The sequence below is a fragment of the Bombyx mori genome, chromosome 13, assembly GCF_030269925.1.
Source record: "Bombyx mori chromosome 13, ASM3026992v2".
NCBI classification, from domain to species: Eukaryota; Metazoa; Arthropoda; class Insecta; order Lepidoptera; family Bombycidae; genus Bombyx; species Bombyx mori.
The window spans coordinates 5,054,093-5,075,021 of record NC_085119.1 but is presented as its reverse complement, the minus strand read 5'-3'; the positions used below and the strand labels follow the sequence as shown (position 1 = coordinate 5,075,021).

The window sequence follows — 20,929 nt, the reverse complement described above, 5'->3', positions numbered from 1 at the left end:
TATGATGTGTATTTTGACATTTTAAAACAAAATATATTTGTAATTTTAATGACAATTGCAAATTATATACGGTATCTACCGGATTTACATTAAGATTGCTAATTGAATATCTAAGGGTTGTGATTATTTCTATATCTAACATAGATTCCAAAAAATCTTAAAAAATAACCGAATTGTAAAAACATCGCAATGAAATTTTCAACAACAACTATATTTAATAATAGCGACCCGCCCTCGCTTCGCTTCGGAAACATTAAAACACACATGAAACAAAAAAAAAAAGAAAAAAGTAGCCTATGTTCATCAGGGACAATGTCGGCTTCTAATGGAAAAAGAATTTTTCAAATCGGTCCAGTAGTTTCGGAGCCTATTCGAAACAAACAAACAAACAAATCTTTCCTCTTTATAATATTATTAGTATTAGTATTAGTATAGATGATTGAAATCAAGCTTTTGGAACACAGTGAATGTTTTTAGAACATTATTTAAGTATTATTGTGAGAAACGTGTCTTCTGCCTCATTTTATTACTATTTAGTGTCAAAAAAAACGGAACGTAACAAAATTTAGATAACTGCACGATTTAAATAGTTGATAACTGCATCCGTAAAATATTAAATAAAATTCGTAGCAACGACATTGTAAATATCATTATGGGCATCACGCAAGGCCCAAAGTGCATAATGTCAAGAGTTATCTGAATTCACACGGACAACGAGTGCCGGTACAGACGTACAAACAAGTCGTTAACGTGTGAAGACAACAAATTAAAAATTATCATTAAAATTATATTGTTGTATTGTAAGTTGAAAAATATTGTCACAAAAAAAAATTCTGTTGAATCATCTTGTGCTGTTGATGGTTTGAAGTTGAAAATAATGAAATACGTAATTAAAAATGAATTATAATGTAGATTTCAAAGTGTCTATAGTGCGGGAAAAAATAATATATTTTGACATTTCTTACATATTTACATATTTGTTACCCATTGGTACTTAATTTATTATTTGTTTAATGGTTAAAATTTTCCGAAAAACGACGGCTTTATTTAAAGATTCTTAAACTTTGAAAATCCATTTAAAATCTTATTAGTTTTAAGTAATTTGTACTATTTTGGTGAAGTAGGAATGTTTATTTATTAATATCTATATTGATAATGAATCGCTGAAATTCCAATTCTACGCGCGTGTATCGCAATCACAGTACAATAAAATTACATAACTTAATGAGTACGCATTTGAACTAAATGACGTTATGAAGACAAACGAATACAAACACATTACTTACCAGCTGTTAAAACTATTACATGGCTGTATGGTGTGATATCTTTGCGCTAAAAAAATTCTTTATTTTGATTTTCAACTTTTTTTAAATCAAACCCAGAGAGTTCACGGACTATTTGGCGGGAGCACGAGGAGCAAGATGGTGTGAATTGTTTTACTTAGTAAAATTATTTTTTAATGGGAAAATGAATAAACTACCTCTACACTTGGCTTCTTGAGTTCTTTCGAAAAATACACTGATGTTTGAGTTAAAGCGGTCCATTTTACTGGAACATTTCCATCATGTCATTTCATTTAATCTCATTCAATTTCCCACCCAATTTATTTCAAATAAATCAACTACATTTCAATGCGCTCGGTTGAATTTTTATATAACAGAGTATAATAAAATACGTATGTTTTTAATAATAATTGAACAGTAAATAATTTCGACGCTCACCATGTTGGCATCTCAAAAATCCGAATGCCAGAATGAAAAAAAGAAGTTCTACTCTTTAGATCAAATATTAGTGAAATTCAGAAATCGAAAATTTAAGATTCAATATTGGCTATTTTGCCAAACACTATTGAATTCCTTGCACACTACCTTTTTTCTCCCAGGGACTCTTTAAGATAATAAACTCCATGGAGTGGCGCTTTTATATAAGGTTTTATTTAAGTTTATCGCATATATCAGTTAAGGCTTAAGGTTAAGGAGTTAACTTATCTGATGGTTACCGGGCCTCATAAATATCATATATAACTGTTGTCTCACCCTTTAAAACGGAAGGCTTGACTGTTTCAGGGCAGAAATAGGCAAGATGATGGCACCTATCTGTGTGAGCTTACAATACGCAATAGGAGCGTATACTATTATTTGTTATTATGATTTTTTATTTTTTTATTACATGAACCTACTATGCTTCACCATAAAAGTTGAATGCGAAGAAGTTCACTTAGAAGAATTTACCATAGTGTTTTATTACTTTTTAGAGTTTATTGTGTGCACACTTTTTCGAAGGTCTTGGCGATCATGAGACTCACAGCGAGAGACTCGACCTTGTGTCTGCGATTCAAGGTCATTAAAATATATAAGTCCATTGCAATGATAGCTTTTATTTTTGATCGCATTAAAGACAATTCCAAAGATATTCCAACAGATTAATAGAAGAGAATTAATAGAAGACTAAATTCAAAGTTTAAAAAAATACTAGTGGTAGTCGAAATTCGATAATAATTAATTGAAATTATAAGTTTGAACATTATTATGGTTCTATTGTCAAAGGCTATTTATTATACTTCTTTAATTACAGATTTCGCCAACACTACACTACAGATAAATTATATTAAATATAAAAAATATTAACCTATTCTCAATATGACCACAGACTTTACGCAATAACAAAAGTTTAACAGTAAACAAAGAGTATATATAATAATATGTTTGTGTGTCAAATATGGTTTTTTTATTGATTTAATGTATTATTAATGCATAATTTAAAAAAAAATTAGCATTCTGCACTCCTTCTCTATATTCTCTCTATAAGTGTGGAAAATTTCTCCTAATCCTCCATCCGTGCAATTTTGGTAAAAAGGGGTATAAAGTTTTTGCTTCACGTATTAATATATAGGTATTGGTCATAACGCAAAAGCCTCGTGTAGTATTCAAATGATACCAGTATAAACATCATTGGGTATAAACGTGTAATGGCGGTAATGTGTGCGAAATCAGAGGGCAAGGTCGGCCAAAGGTTGCCGATAATAATCTACTATTTTGAAGGCTACTGTTCACTATTATGTTCACTATATAGTCCACGTTTCTATTTATTTTTCTCGTTATATTATACTAACCTTCCAGAAGTACATATTTTTGTATATTGACTAGTGGTAGGACCTCTTGTGAGTCCGAACGGGTAGGTACCACCACCCCGCCTATTTCTGCAGTAAAGCAGTAACGCGTTTCGGTTTGAACGGTGGGGTAGCCGTTGTAACTATACTGAGACCTTAGAACTTATATCTTAAGGTGGGTGGCGCATTTACGTTGTAGATGTCTATGGGCTCTAGTGACGATTTAACACCGGGATGGAGTAGCTTTTCGAGTTAGCCGTCTAGTGGAATAAGAGCTCACTGTTTTGCATCAGATTTAATCAGGTGCCGTGAAATCAACTCTTGCAAGACACCGTTAGATAGGTCATTACGAATGCAGGAGGTGTCTGGTCAGCCCGCCAACCGAAAAGTACGTGTCGCCAATGACCGAGGGTCTGTAATCCCGTGGGACTGTGGCTTTAATTTAAACTAGCTAGGGATGTACGTTAAAATTTCTCCAAAACCCTTTCTGGCGTGTGGATCGAAATGGTTTTTGGGTTCAACCCAGTTCAACTCACATATACCATCCTACAGCACAAGTTTAATTCCAATTTGTATGTATGGCGCGCTCATGAAAATTGCTAAAAAAAATTCTATACATATATTTGCTTGATTGTTCTGAAAAGTGTTATGCCGAAGTAGCCAAACCGATTTTAGTAACACTCATGTTTTTCCTTTTTGTTATCTTCCTTAAAGTTCGAGCTGTTAATAACTTAAAAAGGAGTTCTAAGTTATTAACTAAGTACTATTATTTTGAATTTACAGTATTAGAAAAAAAAATGATCGTTTTATTCGTCCGTGAATTGTTGCGAAATTTCAGACAACTTAAGCTTCAAATGATCGGATGTTGCAACCTTCGTCACATCCCTTAGGCTAAAGATTTTTTGTTAAAATTTCAACAAACCAGGTTGAGTAAACTACTGAAGCATTTATCGTAATGAATTGTGCCATTAGAAAAAAAAAACCCAAACAGTTAGGCGTTTGATTTAACTGGTAGTAAAGATTTGTACTAGGTCGAAAAATTTTTTTCTTTAATGTTTGTAAATGTATCATTTTATGTAAAACACGTCTTTAATTTTTCAATTCGATATTTAACGCGCTTATTATATTAAATTATATTGTATTATTATATTATTTTCTACGTAAAGACGTAAGATAATTATAGTAAAGCAGGCGAGATTAAAACCGTAAAAGTTGTTTGATTTATGTCTACGACTCGCGAAAACGGAAGAAAATACTAAACTGATATTATATATCTTTTAACTTCCCTACATAGTCGCTGGTAACCTAAAGAGATATTCAAGGTTCTGGCGGATGGGTAGATGAGCTCACGGGCTTAACCTTACAGAATTTGCTAGCACTTGTCCTAGCAAGAGTAGCATCGCAGAATTTACCACCGGATCGGAATCGCAACGCACTGAAGTCTGGCGAGAAATCCAATGGGCTTAGTTAGTTTGCTCGGACTCTTCGGAATCGGAATTAGTTAGTTTGCTCGGACTCTTCGTCGTAATCGACATATTCGACGAGGACAGTGACCGGTGCTTCACGAGCCTAATAGCACCGAGAGTGAATCCGGGAGATTCGACAATCGCTCAAGCCGAATATGTAATTAGCTGCGCCCACGATAACAGGGTTATCGTGTCAATATCTTTTAACATTAACCAAGTAAACATTGGTTAAATAAATATACGTATATCGAAAACCTTTCTGTTTTTTTTTTATTCGGTTATATGCATTTTTCTTGCTACGTATTCTAGTAACCTCGAGGGATTATTCTAGATTCACCGAACTAGTAGGTGAGCTCACGGGGCTCAAACCGGGACTGTTGCTAACACTGGCCCAAGCAAGAGCAGTGCTTCGCAGAATCTACCACCGGATCGGAAACGCGACCCACTGAGAAGATCCGGCGAGAAACTCAGTGGGCTGTGTCTATGGGTTTATTTACTCGTCGAGCCCTTCGCCGCAAGCGAGGGTTTCGGCGAGGACGGTGATCGCTGATTGAGGTGGATATATGCAAATCTCGGTCTAAGTTTAAATATTAGCTTACCATCAACTTTGGTATGATGCGGCGAGGGTGGCGCTGATTCGACATCGGAGTGTAGACTATACGAGTGTTCTGTTTTGATGGGTGCAGCAGCGCCTAGGGCCGCATCTGTCATTAATCTATCGTGTAGCACCACGCCGGATTTGGAGTCACGTTCGATCAGCCAGTCGGACCTTTCATCTTCATCCAAGATATCGTGCATCTCCTGTAAATAGAAAAAAATGTTGCTCTTATTGCTTTTTTTTATAGGTGCATTCATTTATTTCAATTAAAACTATGGAGTCCAAAAACCGTTCTTTTATTCTTTACTCTTCATTTCCAAGCATCGCTCGTAATTTTGCAATGATGCTTGGAACAGAAAGCCTTTTAGAGTCTATCTCCACATATCCATATATTAGTTTAAATTCTCATTATGGTGATTAATTGAATTTATAAAGCGAGATGCATGCTTTTCACTTTGTCCATGGAAACAAATGATCAACAAAGCTTACTCTGCATCGGCATTGGACAACAGTCCAATACGAAAATGTTCTGTAAGGTCGCAAGCCAGGGACTTAATATACAATAATTCGCAATTTACTTAATTTCAATATTTGTAAGTTTGTTTTCTGGTTCGTATGTTCTATATTCACATGTCTCTTAGTTTTAATAAAAACTTTGTGTAGCTGTCAACGTTACAGAGAAGTTTAAAACACCGAATAATAATTATACGAACGGTGACTCCGAGTTCTGTCAATAATTGGGTCTATCTGATATATTATTCATTTGATACAATTCTGAAGATTGTTATTCGTATTGTCGATAATCCTGACACTGACTACTCAGAAGGATCGTAAGCTCGAAAGCCCTAAAACAAATGGTGACCGCCTAATGTGATTAGCGCTTCACTAAATTTAAACAATATTCTTTGTCATTGTTTTTTTCCTTCCTCTTTTTGTACTTAATATCAATCAATACCCGAACTACTCGGCGTTAACTTCATTAGTAACTATTCCCCTGGCGAGTACCCCCCGTTGGGCGGTAATCAATTCGTTTACTAATGCTTACCGTCCGATCTGACCCTTAAAAATACTGGCTTAACTGATATTTAGAGTTTTCTGAAGTCATTCAATGTAGATTATAAAAAAAATAATTATAATGATCCCATACAAATAATAAAAGAAACCATTGTGATATATTTTAATTAGTGTCTTTAAATTCGAAGAGAAGATTATTATTTTCAACGATGTTTTAGGGACTGCCTTCGAATTATTTTAAGTTATAGGATATTGAAAGAATAATGGCCTATAAGTCCTTCACAAAGTGTAGTTGCTACGGTCAAAGGAACGCGATTTAAAATTCATAGGCTTTAAATAGAGTGACATCTATACGTTGCATGATTAGTAATGCTGTTTATTTTCGTTCTCGGAACACACAATTAATTTAAATCAGAATTAATATTCTCGAAGCGTTACGAGATTCGTTGAGGAAAGTAATCGAGTTATCTTTTGTCTAATGCTTTTAAAATTCATAATGGAAATGTTTTAAGACAAATTAATAACGATGATACATTTTGTAAACCCAGCGGCCATTTGTACAAATAAGGTTTATTGCGGTTTCAAAGCAAAACAATGAGAACCATGTTCAACATTCCACCATACATAAGTAACAAATACGTAAATCTGGATTTGAATCTGAGAACAGTGAAGGAAGGAATTGAAACATACAGCAAGAATTACTAAAGACGACTTGACCAACACGTTAATCAGATAGCTGCAGAGCTGCAGGGGAGGGCAGCCTAAGATAGTCTCGCCTGAAAAGGAGTGGTATAACAGACCTACCAAAAAAGATTTGCAGATAGGAGATGAGAATGGTACCACTGGGGACACAACTCAGCTAACTCAACTTTTCCTGATGAAAATCTGATATCAAATTAGATTATTGTTTTTGAAGAAACAGATTGCCAATAATAATAATAATAATAATATAACTCTTTATTTAACACCACATGTACAGAGTAAGCATATAAAACAAATAATAGTCGGTGACATAAATTGGCGGCAACCTTGCAGGGAGAGGAATAAGCAAACTGGACGGTGCTATATCTTAATAAACCTACATAAAAATATATACTTATATACACATGTGAAAAATAAATACAATATAAGATAGACTTACATACGATTAAATACAAATAAATACAAAAAATATGCAAGTAAATACAAAATAAGTAGCAACTTGTACAGTTATATCGTCGGAGCCATATTATTGTGCAAGGTAGGGCGATTTTAATCTGAGCTTGAAAATTTCCGGCGAGGATGATTGTTTGATGCACGATTGCTAAGTTGCAGAATAGAAGAAAAAATATATTAGGCGTTTGTTAATTTGTGCGTCTATCACACGTATAGTCCCTCATCTTGGCCGCAAGTGTAACGCGAATCAAATTAGATTATTGTTTTTGAAGAAACAGATTGCTAAGTTGCAGGAAAAAAAAAAAATGAGGCGTTTGTTAATTTGTGCGTCTATCACACGTTTAGTCCCTCACCTTGGCCGCAAGTGTAACGCGAATAGACGAGTGAACGAACGGCCACGGTCGCGCCGGTTAGCCGAACTCGGTCGCCGACCCCAACCGCTTTCCGAATAGTGATGAGCTTCCGAAGACACCATAAAACGAACAGCGAAACATTTACGACCATAAATAATACTAATAAAATCAAATCAAATCAAAAAAAAATGTTATTCAACACTAGCTGACCCGGCAGACTTCGTAGTGCCTCAATCGATAAATAAAAGACCTAAAGTTTTGTATGAAATAAACTTAAAACAAACAAAAGGAATCCGTCAGACGGGAGACACATATAAGGAAAAACAAAATTGTTATTTTTATTTAATTCCGAGCATTTTCGTATTTATCTAAACCTTTTAAACGTTCTCTGGACTTCCACAAATAATTCAAGACCAAAATTAGCCAAATCGGTCCAGCCGTTCTCGAGTTTTATCGAGACTAACGAACAGCAATTCATTTTTATATATATAGATAGACAGAGATAAATGAAAGTACACACTTGTTGAACGTCAAAAAGAACTACCGCCAATTTACAAAAACTAGCCTGGCAAGAAACTCAGCGGACATGTGTTTTTTTTTAAATATTCATATCATCATCATCATCATTATTCAATAACTGGTACTGATACTCGTTTTAGCACTAAATTTGGGTCCTATTAAAACTAATAAGAAACCAAGAGTAGAATGTATGTTTTCTTAAAGAAAACAACATTATTTGCAAAAATGAATTACGTGCTTATTGTGCAGTGACGAAATACGGAAGACGGCTAAATTAAACTCAAAAATTTCCGGTGCTCAACATCGATCAACTTTCTAAATCCGGTCTTTATTTCAAACGTTCTGTAATATCCACATACATGTCTTATTATTATTGCATAGATATATGTGATTTCTTAAATGTATTCAAGACAACTTAAATTTTCGGTCGAACGATCCGTGCGTCGCTTTTGTTTTCAAAAATACGCTTCGACAGTTGCCAAAAATATTGAGGGTATTGAACCATTGATGCTGGAGTGGGAAATACCAACTGAACAGGCTTTGTTTGGAACGTGATCCTAATGTTAATTCTATTTGGTATGCGGGTTCTCTACGCCCAAAAAGTCGATAGCCTTATTTAAATATTTTAAATACATTTTATTTGGCTTTACGGTGAAATGAAAGCCTAAATTTCCACATCGCATTGCTGTTTATCGGTTTTCTCATTCAAATTTTAAAACCTTTACCGGTTTAATTATTATTATTGATATTTTAATTTAGTCTTGTATACAAATCATATTAGTAATGTTGTAGTCCATAGTGTCGATTAGAATTTGTAAGAATTTAAAACAAAACGTGTTAAAATAGCTTTATTCTTTCTGAGTAGTTCGAATGACATTGTAATAAGCAATCTACCGAGGTTGAAATTTTTTCATATCAGTTATTTAATAGGGTAATACGTATTTAGCACGTATTCTATAACTAATTCCACAATAAAAGATTAACATTAGTATAAATGAAGCCGCGAAATTTAAAATTTGCAGAATTACTGACGGTAGATCGGAATATTTGGCTTGCATGACGTAAATGCATGAACTGTCTATTTTGCCGAAAATGAGGTTCGAGATTGAAGGAATCGTCGGCCGTTCGATAATAACATTTGATCTTCAATTTAAAGTCTCTTCTTAGATGGTTGTATTCACATTGTAGATGGCTATCAGTTGTTTTATCTAGAGAACCTATCGAGTAGCGATGCTTGGCCGTCAGTCAGCGTAGCAATCTTTTATTTTTTATTGCTTAGATAGGTCTTGAGCTTGCGACCCATGCTGATGTTACCGGAGCCGATAAACAACGCTAAAGCTACCACTCAACTTGAGATACGCTTAAGTTTCAGTTTTATAGTAGTACAACATCTGCCGCATCCGTCAAAGTGAAACCCATTACTGCTTCACGGCAGAAATAGGACCCATACGGGCTCAACACTTTCCCTACCAGAAGTATAATCACCATAATCTATTACCAGCAACTGCTCTGCGCCGATGAGAGCTCTGATAATTGTTTTATTTTTTTCCACAGGAGAAAATCGCCGGATCGCCCAAACGCGCGGCAGGTATGTGGGAATTGAACCTCACTAAAAACTCCTGCCGCTCACAGCCGGCGCCCTACCCCGGACCGGGCCGGAGCCTAGTCGAGGCTACTGAGACGGCGGGACAAGGTTGACGCAAAGCATATTACATCCATCCCGCCGTCCCTCTAATAATCGTTTAGCTATATTGCGAGAGTGAGCTCGACTGCTCAAAAAGAAAAATAAATAAGGTAGAAATAACATAGTCAATAGATTTTATCATGCTGATATTATAGGTCAATTCTCATAACAATGATTCTGTTCTCATACGCAAAACTGATCTCACTTCTCGCCGTTTGTTAGCTGAGTGGCATGCACGATTGGTATCAATTAAAAAGTGATGTAACCTCAATGTAACACTACCTCGTTTCAATGCAACTTGTTTTGGAAACACGTTCGCTGTTCACAACACACTTTCTATTCTTTAAGATGCAAATAATACGATGTGAGTTTGTTTTAATTAGCACGAACCACACTATTACTGTCCGACTGATTCTTTACCTTTTTTTTTTGGTAGATTTTATGACTATTATTTCTTTACTCAAATGAGGAAAAGTTCGGATTACGTTTTAGGTAATTCTACACACTTGACATTAGACTAACATTAGAATATTGGTTAACTATATTAATGTCGTAAATTAATTTCATGTTCATAAAATATCAGACTGTTTTCAATTCCCTTTTTTTATGAAGTCATCATAGTAAATCAATAATTAAGTTCAATAATACAAAAGTAAATTGGATTCATTACATTGGAATTTACAAAGGTATGCGAAGATAAAACGTACGTATGTTGCCATTTTGAAATAACCTTTGCGAAAACAATAAGGAAGATTATGCAAAGTCCCAATGAGTAATAAATACAAAAGCACAATATTAAAATTTTTTAGAAGAATATGCATTGTGTTTAGTTGTTATGACATCAACTTTGAAGGTCATTAAAATGTCATTATAATTACGTATTATGATGGACCAAACAAAAGTGCAGTATTCTAAATATATTAGCGAATTTTTTATTTAAAAAAAAGACTTCAAGATCTATGAACGTATGACTTTTTGGAAGTGAAAAGATTAAAGAAAGAAAGAAAGCTATTGTCATTTCTGCCACGAAGTAGGCTCTGATTGCATTGTACTTTTTATGGCCTATGGTCACAGGTGTGCCCCTGTTTCGCACGCCCAACTGTGCAACAAAAAAAATTCCAGAAATTTATGTTTTTGTCTATAATTGTACTTTTATATACTATATACTACTATGTACAATACTTTATGTCTATATGCAACATATACTTAAGCAACTAATACCAAAGCCGCGACTCAATCATTACGATGCAGATATGAATGTACATTGTAGCGGCTGCATTATTTTAAAATTTTGCCTTGACGTTATACGGGCTTTAGCTCGTTCTTTAAATCTGTGACTAGTATTATCTTGTATTATTACTTGTATATGAATACTTTATGATCGTCGTAGTCGTGGACTACCAAGTTCCTATTAGACATGAAGTCGTCGTGGCCTAACAGATAAGACGACCGGTGCATTCGTGTTGAGCGATGCACCGGTGTTCGAATCTCAGGCGGGTACCAATTTTTCTAATGAAATACGTACTCAACAAATGTTCACTATTGACTTCCACGGTGAAGGAATAACATCGTGTAATAAAAATCAAACCCGCAAAAATATAATTTGCGTAATCACCGGTGGTAGGACCTCTTGGGAGTCCGCACGGGTAGGTCCCACCACCCCGCCTATTTCCGCCGTGAAGCAGTAATGCGTTTCGGTTGGGTGGGGTAGCCGTTGTAACTATACTGAGACCTTAGAACTTATATCTCAAGGTGGGTGGCGCATTTACGTTGTAGATGTTTATGGGCTCCAGTAACCACTTAATACCAGGTGGGCTGTGAGCTCGTCCACCCATCTAAGCAATAAAAAAAATGCGATTTTTTGTACGATTATTTAGTACAGATAGTCGTTACTCTGTTTTGTTTTGTGTTAATTAAATGGATAGGCGTAGATTCTTCAAATATGTTTAAAGGTTTCATGTACATAAACTGTGAAATTCGTTTTATAAACGTGTGTGAGTTCCGAATAATGCTAAAATTTTATATACTAAAATAATCATTGGCATGTCATTTATATTTATACTAATATATAAATCTACAGTGGTTTTTACGGATGTTCCGCTATAACTACTGAACCGTGCATCCGATTGACTTGAAACTTGGTAACCATGTAGAAAATACGTGTACTTAATGGATAGGCTAATATTTATATGAGTGTTGGACTCCCTACATCAGTTGCGGGGGCGTTAATGATGAGAATCGTTGTGAGGGTGCTAGTCTATATATATAAAAATGAAACCCGTTTTCCGTTGTCACTACATAACATGAAAACGGCTTGACCGATTTGGCTAATTTTGGTCTTGAATTATTTATGGAAGTCCAGAGAAGGTTTAAAATGTAGATAAATATGAAAGTGCTCGAAATTAAATAAAAATAACAATTTTGTTTTCCCTTTGATGTGTCCCCCATCGGACGGATTCCTTTTGTTTGTTTTAAGTTTATTTTATACAAAAACTTAGGTCTTTTATTTATCGATTGAGGCACTACGAAGTCTGCCGGGTCAGCTAGTACTTCATAAATCCGAAATATTAGATTATATACAAAATATTTGTCAGAGGCTGACTCGGCAGACTTATTCAAATATAATTTGGGTTCGTTGGCGTATTTTCTGATACCTGGGAAATTAACTTTTCTATTTTATCATTCCTTAAAAACTATATTCGTAGTACTGCGAAGAGTTAAAATAGTTGTTTAACCCAACCACACTGAAGCCAACGGAGCCGATGCTTTCCGATGACCAATCTTTAACTTATGTTTATCGATTTCGCAACATTTCATTCTCAATGCCAAAATATCGATCGATACGCGAAAGACATTCGTCATATCGCCTTCTCGCATTAAAACTGTATAATCTGAAAACTTACTAATTTTACAGGAGAGTGTTTTAAAGGTTTAACATATGATATTTTTAATATTAATCATCTATGCCACATTATTTTTTTATTTTTACCAGTTACATTGTGTCTTTTAAAGTAAGATAAAATCATGTATTAATTTTGTTAATAGTAGTCCTAACATAGGTAAACTTAAAAAAAATCTATAACTAAACTAACTGCGCTCTTTTGACAGTATTTATGAGAAAAATACTGGTGATACCAAATGATTCCGCATATTAACTCAATTTCGAATATTTTTGGAAATTGTACACTTTTAATGCGCAAAGACGTTATGGATCTTCAAAAACAACTTTAAAAACAAATCAGATATGTACGTGCGTCTCAAATTGGTATATACAATTTTAAGTATTATATATGATATCCACTTCTACAATTAAAATCGAATAATACTGAAAAATAAGAAAATATTATTCGAACCTGTAAAATTACGGATGTAAGCGAGCATCTTAGATACTGGCGATAATTTTATAATTATCGTTAAACGAATTTTTATGTACTTTATTAATTATCGTAAAGATGATCCGAATTGATTGAATTCCGTGAAATTTATGTCATTGTCATGATATAGTATTTGTATTGGTCGTTTCAATGGCGACGTGAAATGCAATGATTACGGTTAAAATATGTATATGTCGTGCATAACGACTTTTAGTTGTCGTGGATAACGACTTTTAGTAATATTAAGACGGTGGTTTTGATTATTATTTTAAATGATGAAATGTTGTTTTGATAAATATCACAAAATGAAGGGTAGACTCCGTAACGCCACAGTATAAAATGGCGGTACGTGGACAGAGTCGTGGCATTCCGTGTCAGACAGTAATTCCGTCCGTCTCAGTCAGTGAGTCTCTGTCAGTCGGTCAGTCGGTCAGTCGGTCTGTCGGTATATGCAACGAAACTGTCGGTTTATCCTGTCATTGTGAAAGTTGTGTGTGTTGAGTTTCAATAATTATTATTGAAAAGTTTTATTGACTAAACTGAGTTCAATCGAATACGAGTGATGACGGAACCTACCGCTCAGCCATCCCTGACGTGAGCCGACATCAGAAGTGGGATCAGGACTCTACTCTCACTGGCGTGACGTGTTTGAACATGTTCGAAGTACAGCAAAAAAACATGATGCAGATCAGAATACTAGTAGTGGTACGCCACAAGAGCGTGAATGCAGCATACGTAAGTCGTGTAATAACGTTTCTGTTACCTCGATGGAAGATCTGAGCCACGAAGAAATCGTCACATCTTACGTTCTGGCTCATGTTGCCCAGTTTGACTGTCGACTTCATCACATGGCATTTACTAACGGAAATACAACACGTAACAAGCTATTGCAAGAAATTAAGGCAAGTGCAAATCTCAAGTGAAACTTCGATCGCAATAATGGATCTGTCATGACGAGTGGGTAGTTCCGACAAGAATTATTTTAAGCGGCTGACTTCTGCTAGAGTTACGTGGCACTAGTGCAGTAAACCAGGACATGAGACTGTGAATTGTCGCTGAAACTTTAGAATCTACTAGATTCAATACCAATAACACTACACGTTCGATGACTTCGGGCTCCAGCAAGCAAGCAAGCAAACAAGAAAGCAAGCAAGTTTCCGTGGGGAAGAAAAATTGACACATCTGAAGTCGTCGTGACCTGTAAGTTAAGACGTCCGGTGCGTTCGTGTCTGGCGATGCGGCGGTGTTCGGGTCCCGCTGACGGATGCAGATTTTTCCGGTGAAGTGCGTGCTTGTGCGTGCTTGACAAGTGTTCGCGGTTGGCTTCCGCAGGGAGTAACATCGTGTAGGAGAGGTGGAACCCGTAAAATTGTAGTTTGCGTGGTGGCTGGTAAGATTTGTTGCGGTAAGAAGTTTGCATGGTGGTAAAATGTTTTGTGAGTCTGCACAGGTAGCCGGAGGTGAGACTTCCGCGGTCGCGGCCCACCCAGTCTGCGAGAACCGGGCAGATCGCCTCGACGGTACGGAGGCCGGCCGACGGGTCCGCCAAACGACGAGACCACGCCTCCAGCACGGACTGCCGAGATTGGAGCCCCCGCGCTCCGGCTGCACTTGCGCTAGGGCACGCCACCTCGTAGGAGACTGTGAGGTATCCTTGAATAACTCTGACTGCGATCGCGCGCTGCCGGCGTCGCAGCGCGGCGACGTTCTCGTGGGTAAGGACGTGGCACCAGACGGGTGCTCCGTATAGTGCCGTCGACCGCACGGGTACCATCACCCTGCCTATTTCTGCCGTGAAGCAGTGGTGTATTTCGGTTTGAAGGGTGGGGCAGCGGTTGTAACTATACTGAGACCTTAGAACTTCTATCTCAAGGTGTGTGGTGCGTTTGCGCTGTGGATGTCTATGGGTTCCAGTAGCCACTTAACACAAGGTGGGCTGTGAGCTCGTCCACACACTAAAACGAAGAGCGTAATCAAACGAAATTAGATCCGAAATTTAAAGGGCCGTTTAAAGTAGTTAAAGTATTGGATGGTGACCGTTACACATTGAAAGCTTTAAATTCAAAACGTACTTACAAATACCCACATGATAGGCTAAGAAAAATGCCAGCATGACACATACCAGTCGAGGTTGATGTAAATGATGATGATGAAGAGCAAGCTTAAATTGTGGTGAAAACTCGAGTAAGGATAGTCTATCGGCCGTATTGTGTTCGACCGTACCAGTAGCTATTACGTAGTCGTAGCCCGGTGGAAATCGGTGTCTCTTGAGGCAACTCAAGTAGTCCGTGGGTGCGCGGTGCGCGTTTGGCTCTGGCGGAGGTCGGGGTCTGTAAAGACCATCGTGTGTAGTCAGCGGGTGATGCACACGGGCGATCCACGCTGTGGATGCGCATCATGAGGGCAATTGCGATTGCTGGTCGGCTGGAGAGCCGTGGCGTTAGATATTTTTACTCGGAAGTTTTTTTTTTGATCTGAGTTCCTGTAAGCTATGCCTGATTTGTACAGAGTAAATTCGAAGTTTGATGAACGACTGTGGTACGTGCTCTGGCTGCTGAATAGTGAACTTTGTATACCCTATTGTTTGATTTGGTTAAAATGGTATTAAAACAGTTTAAAGCTTTGATGACTTTAAAGTTTCCGATAAGTCGTAAAGTGTAGTCAGGAGTGATCGAGCGGAACAAGTGTTCTCGTGGATGTTTTTGATTGTAGGTTAACCATCACACGAGGACATGTACAATCAGGAAGACCATGTCGCAATCAACACGTGATTGCTGCAACCAATACGAGATATGGGACGCAAGCACAGTCTGTCGGCGCTCGATGGGTCAACTATTCACCGGCCGAGCGGAGCGACGTGCCGTTAGCTGCGTAATATCGGTATTTTTGGTAAATAAGAACAATCTGGTGAGTCGTATTATTTTTATTTGGATTCGGGTGCCGAATGCTCTCTTGTCAAGAAATCTATTAGTAGTATCTTCATAACTCAGTAATTTTATACGATGGTTCTCATAAAAGGTTTCTGTTGTTTTGACTCAAAACTGTACGGAACAAATCCTATGCGATGGTTTATAGCTTACCTATTGTATGTCATGTACTACCTGATAGTTGTTTTAATCGGTTCAGTGAGATTGAGCATTCAGCGAAATAGAACTCTTAAATCTAGTGTCCTTATTCGAAGCCCAGACTTGCGTTATTGATGACCAAGCTCGCGATGAGCTCATGGAATTGTTCTTGACAAGAAGTGCTAGAAGCCGTACATCTTTTGAAGTGAAAACTTCTTTAGAATCGTTGTGAGTTCAAAGAGAATGCAACGAAAAAAAAAAAAAAAAAAAACGACAGGTAAGAGACACAAATACAAAAATGTGTAGGATGAAGCCAGCAAAAAATGAGACAGAAATATACAACATACTATTTAATACAGCGCCATCTGTGAGATTTTTTAATACTAACGTGTGTATGAAAGCTCTTGTAGTGAATTTTAATTTAAGATTATACGTGAAATTAAAATATCAATTTACAGAGGGCGCTACCTTACAATTATTTACTAATGACAAAATTTTACATTTACTTAAGACGTTTAGGATAATTGTATTTTAATTTTGGAAGGTTTCACTTCTACCACGTGTGAATTGCACACATTTTAATTTTTTTTTAAATTGTTCTACCATAAGAATAACAGAGGCGAGCCCCTTGGAATTCTTAATAGTTCACGTGCCATATCCCTAAAGGTTTTTACTTAAAATGATACTGAAAGTAAGAGATTAACTTTGACGAGACCAGAACATTGGAAAGTTAGTAAAATTTTATGTTGAATTTTGTTGAAATGAAGATAGATGGCTTTAACTGGTAATAGAACCTATGATTACATAAGGTTGCCTCTAAGTAGTGCTACTGACGACTGATCAGTGAGGTGAGAGTATCTCCATCGATTGGTACAGCGGAGACCTGGGTCTCAATGGAGACTATTGTTGTGTTGGTCTAGTAATGACTTTGACTCTATATTGTGAAATGATGTGTATTGGTTTTATCATTTGTTTTAATGATAATGTGGGTGGCAATGTCACTAGCTACGCCGGCAGCCAGGCCAGGAGCGTTCTATACGATTTTGTTGACACTAGTGATGTAGAAGATGTAGGATCAAATGACCACGATACAACTGATTGATTAAAGTAAGGATTTTGTTGTTCTATTTTGTGTGATTAGTAAAGAACAGTATTCGGTGTCATTTATGACTGGTAATTGAACACATCGCTCGATTTAGGTGATGTGTTCGTTTTATTGCCGGATGGAGGCATTGCGATTTGTTTTATGGTTGAAGTGGGTACTGGATGGAAGTCCTACTTATTTGCCGGATGGAGGCAATAAGTATTCAAGAGCTACTCGATGGAGGTGGTACTTGAATTGGGTTATCGTCACTCGATATAGGTGACATGAGTTACTCTCACTAGATGGAAGTAATCGTAACGATAGTTTGTGGTTGATACATAATACTGATGAAATACTGCTCAGATTGAGTTGTTTTGTAATAACTCGGGTTTCTAATGCTTATTGAGCATTAATAAAAAATTTCAGTTGTATAGTGTATTACTAATAATTAGGTAATTAAGTTATCTACTCACACAGGTTAACATAGTCTGTTAAAGATCTTGTTGAGAGCTAACGTTATGGTTTGTAATGAAAGGAATCCCAATCCTCAATCGTGAATGTATCAGGATTGGCCGAGACGAAACCTGTTTGATATTGCGAAAGGTTGTTTTTCTCGCAGGAGCGTCACACAGGGACGTGTGACATGTCAGAATGGCCGTGTCGTGCATAACGACTTTTAGTTGTCGTGGATAACGACTTTTAGTAATATTAAGACGGTGGTTTTGATTATTATTTTAAATGATGAAATGTTGTTTTGATAAATATCACAAAATGAAGGGTAGACTCCGTAACGCCACAGTATAAAATGGCGGTACGTGGACAGAGTCGTGGCATTCCGTGTCAGACAGTAATTCCGTCCGTCTCAGTCAGTGAGTCTCTGTCAGTCGGTCAGTCGGTCAGTCGGTCTGTCGGTATATGCAACGAAACTGTCGGTTTATCCTGTCATTGTGAAAGTTGTGTGTGTTGAGTTTCAATAATTATTATTGAAAAGTTTTATTGACTAAACTGAGTTCAATCGAATACGAGTGATGACGGAACCTACCGCTCAGCCATCCCTGACGTGAGCCGACATATACATATATAAAAAAATGAATTGTTGTTCGTTAGTCTCGCTAAAACTCGAGAACGACTGGACCGGTTTTGCTAATTTTGGGCTTGAATTATTTGTCCAGGGAAGGTTTAAAAGGTAGATAAATATAAAAATGCTCGGAATTAAATAAAAAAAACATTTTATTTTTCCTTTGATGTGTCTCCCGTCGGACGGATTCCTTTTGTGTTTGTTTTCAGTTTATTTTATACAAAAGTTTTGGTCTTTTACTTATCGATTGAGGCACTACAAAGTCTGCCGGGTCAGCTAGTTTTAAAATAAATGTGACATTTGGAAACCAAAGTTTGTAGTTAAATTTATTCATGTTTCAAAGTTGTTCTTTAAATTTTGTCAGAAAACGTCGGATAAAGTTAGGCATCAGTCAATCTGGTACGTTAACTACAATTTCTAATAAATTAAATAAACGCATTCATCAATCAATCAGGATGTGTATTATGTAACTTTTTGTATGTACGTAAAATATGTTATTTCTCCAAAGCTTTTAAAAAGTTTTAAGTACTTTAGTACTTTTACGGTTTAATCTCTCGTTTCTTTTATAGTCTTTATATTATTATGTATTATTTTGGACATTTCGAATACTATACAGTTTCTTTGGTCACAGATGACCACGAGAGTCTTAAAACCGAAGAGAATACAATATTGCATTTCCCATAAAATAAATATCTTTGCAATAATAAAAAAAAAAAATATTGCTGCTTGCGCGTTAGTTTGATTTTTGTATTTATTTCATTGCTCAGTTGGGTTAATGAATTTACGGTACACGTGACGATCAATATGAGACCGTAGACACAAAGTGAATGCACTCATTTTGAGACGTGAGGTCGAATTTTATTACGACTTTACCACCATTCGAACCGGAAGGCGTTGCTACTTCGCGACAGGGTATTGGTACAGGTCTCACAAGCCAACAAGTAGGTAGGTAGGTTTTTGAAACTTCTTTTAAATTTAATTAAGATCTTGAAAACTATTATTTAAACTTTTTTTTATTGCTTAGATGGGTGGACGAGGTCACAGCCCACCTTGAGATATAAGTTCTAAGGTCTCAGTATAGTTACAACGGCTGCCCCACCCTTCAAACCGAAACGCATTACTGCTTCACTGCAGAAATAGGCAGGGCGGTGGTACCTACCTGTGTGGACCCACAAGAGGTCCTACCAGCAGTAATTACGCAAATTATAATTTTTGCGGGTTTGATTTTTATTACACGATGTTATTCCTTCACCATTCGTTGAACATTGTTAAGTACGTATTTCATTAGAAAAATTGGTACCCGCCTGCGGGATTCGAACACCGGTGCATCGCTACATACGAATGCACCGGACGTCTTATCCTTTAGGCCACGACGACTTCAAAGGGCCTTGAATCAGAGAATAATAATAGCGTTGCATCACAATCGTACATCGGGCATGTTCGCAAACGCCACACATCACAGAATGCATGCATGCGGTGACGTAATCGTACCAATACCGGCTCCAATTCTCGAACCGCCCGAGTTTCATAACGATATTTAATGGAAATATCAGACATCGACACTTGCGTGATACGAGCCGAAACTTGTTAGCGTTTGGAAATAATTAATTGTTCTAGAATTTTTTTTTAAGTTATACTTCTTTAGGCGCGTTATGAAAAATTGATGAGAGTGAAATTTTACGATGCGCGCGCACCGTGACACAAAATTAACAGAATGAAGTTGCCCACTAAATCGCTCATAACAATACGACCGACGTAACTAGGCGAGTCTGAATACAGCCGCAGGTGAACTTTCCGAACCGTACCGAGAATTACCGAATTTATACGATGTCAAGAAAAGGGATGTCCAATATGCGTGTTTGAGGATGTTGTTTAATCGATTTTTTTTCAAATAGATTTAAAAAAAAAAAAAAAAAAATATAAAGTTTAACTTCTTGCGCGCGTACATAAGTACACGCACCCTTTTTTTTTTAAAAAGCACTACAATAATTAATTTGTATTCTGAACGCTTCATAACAAAAAGAATAGGTAAACGGAACGAATTAAAAATAGAGATTAAATAACGTATTGACGTAAAGGTAAGCGGAAAAGCAACAAATAGTGATGAAAACAACGAAAGTTAACGTTGAAATTAAAACATGACGCTACTTGTAATTGTATAAGCAAAACAAGAACAAGCTAATCCGGTTGATTTAATAATGGTCATTAATATTGTCTTTGTAATTTGACTGTTAGCTACAGGACAATAGGACAAACAAACAAAAAATATATTTCGACAATACGTATCTTAAAGTTTAACTATTAAGTATTATTTAAATATTAGGTACACAATATGTTATTATGTTTGCGTGCTTCCGTAGGCTTTAGATAAGTTTTCAGATTTTCTCTTACATTTTCTTTTTAGAGCCAACTATTTATAGTTTAATGGGA

The 20,929-nt window shown here is 36.5% G+C and overlaps 1 protein-coding gene across 1 annotated transcript in view; it reads right to left on the bottom strand.

Moving 5' to 3' along the window:
* LOC101743362 (cyclic AMP response element-binding protein A) overlaps window positions 1-20,929 on the bottom strand; it is a 146,237-nt gene that overhangs the window by 26,588 nt on the left and 98,720 nt on the right. The window contains exon 2 of the mRNA XM_004927904.5: window positions 5,175-5,376. Within this exon, the coding sequence (XP_004927961.1) occupies window positions 5,175-5,376 (202 nt within the window). The remainder of the gene's footprint in view (window positions 1-5,174; window positions 5,377-20,929) is intronic.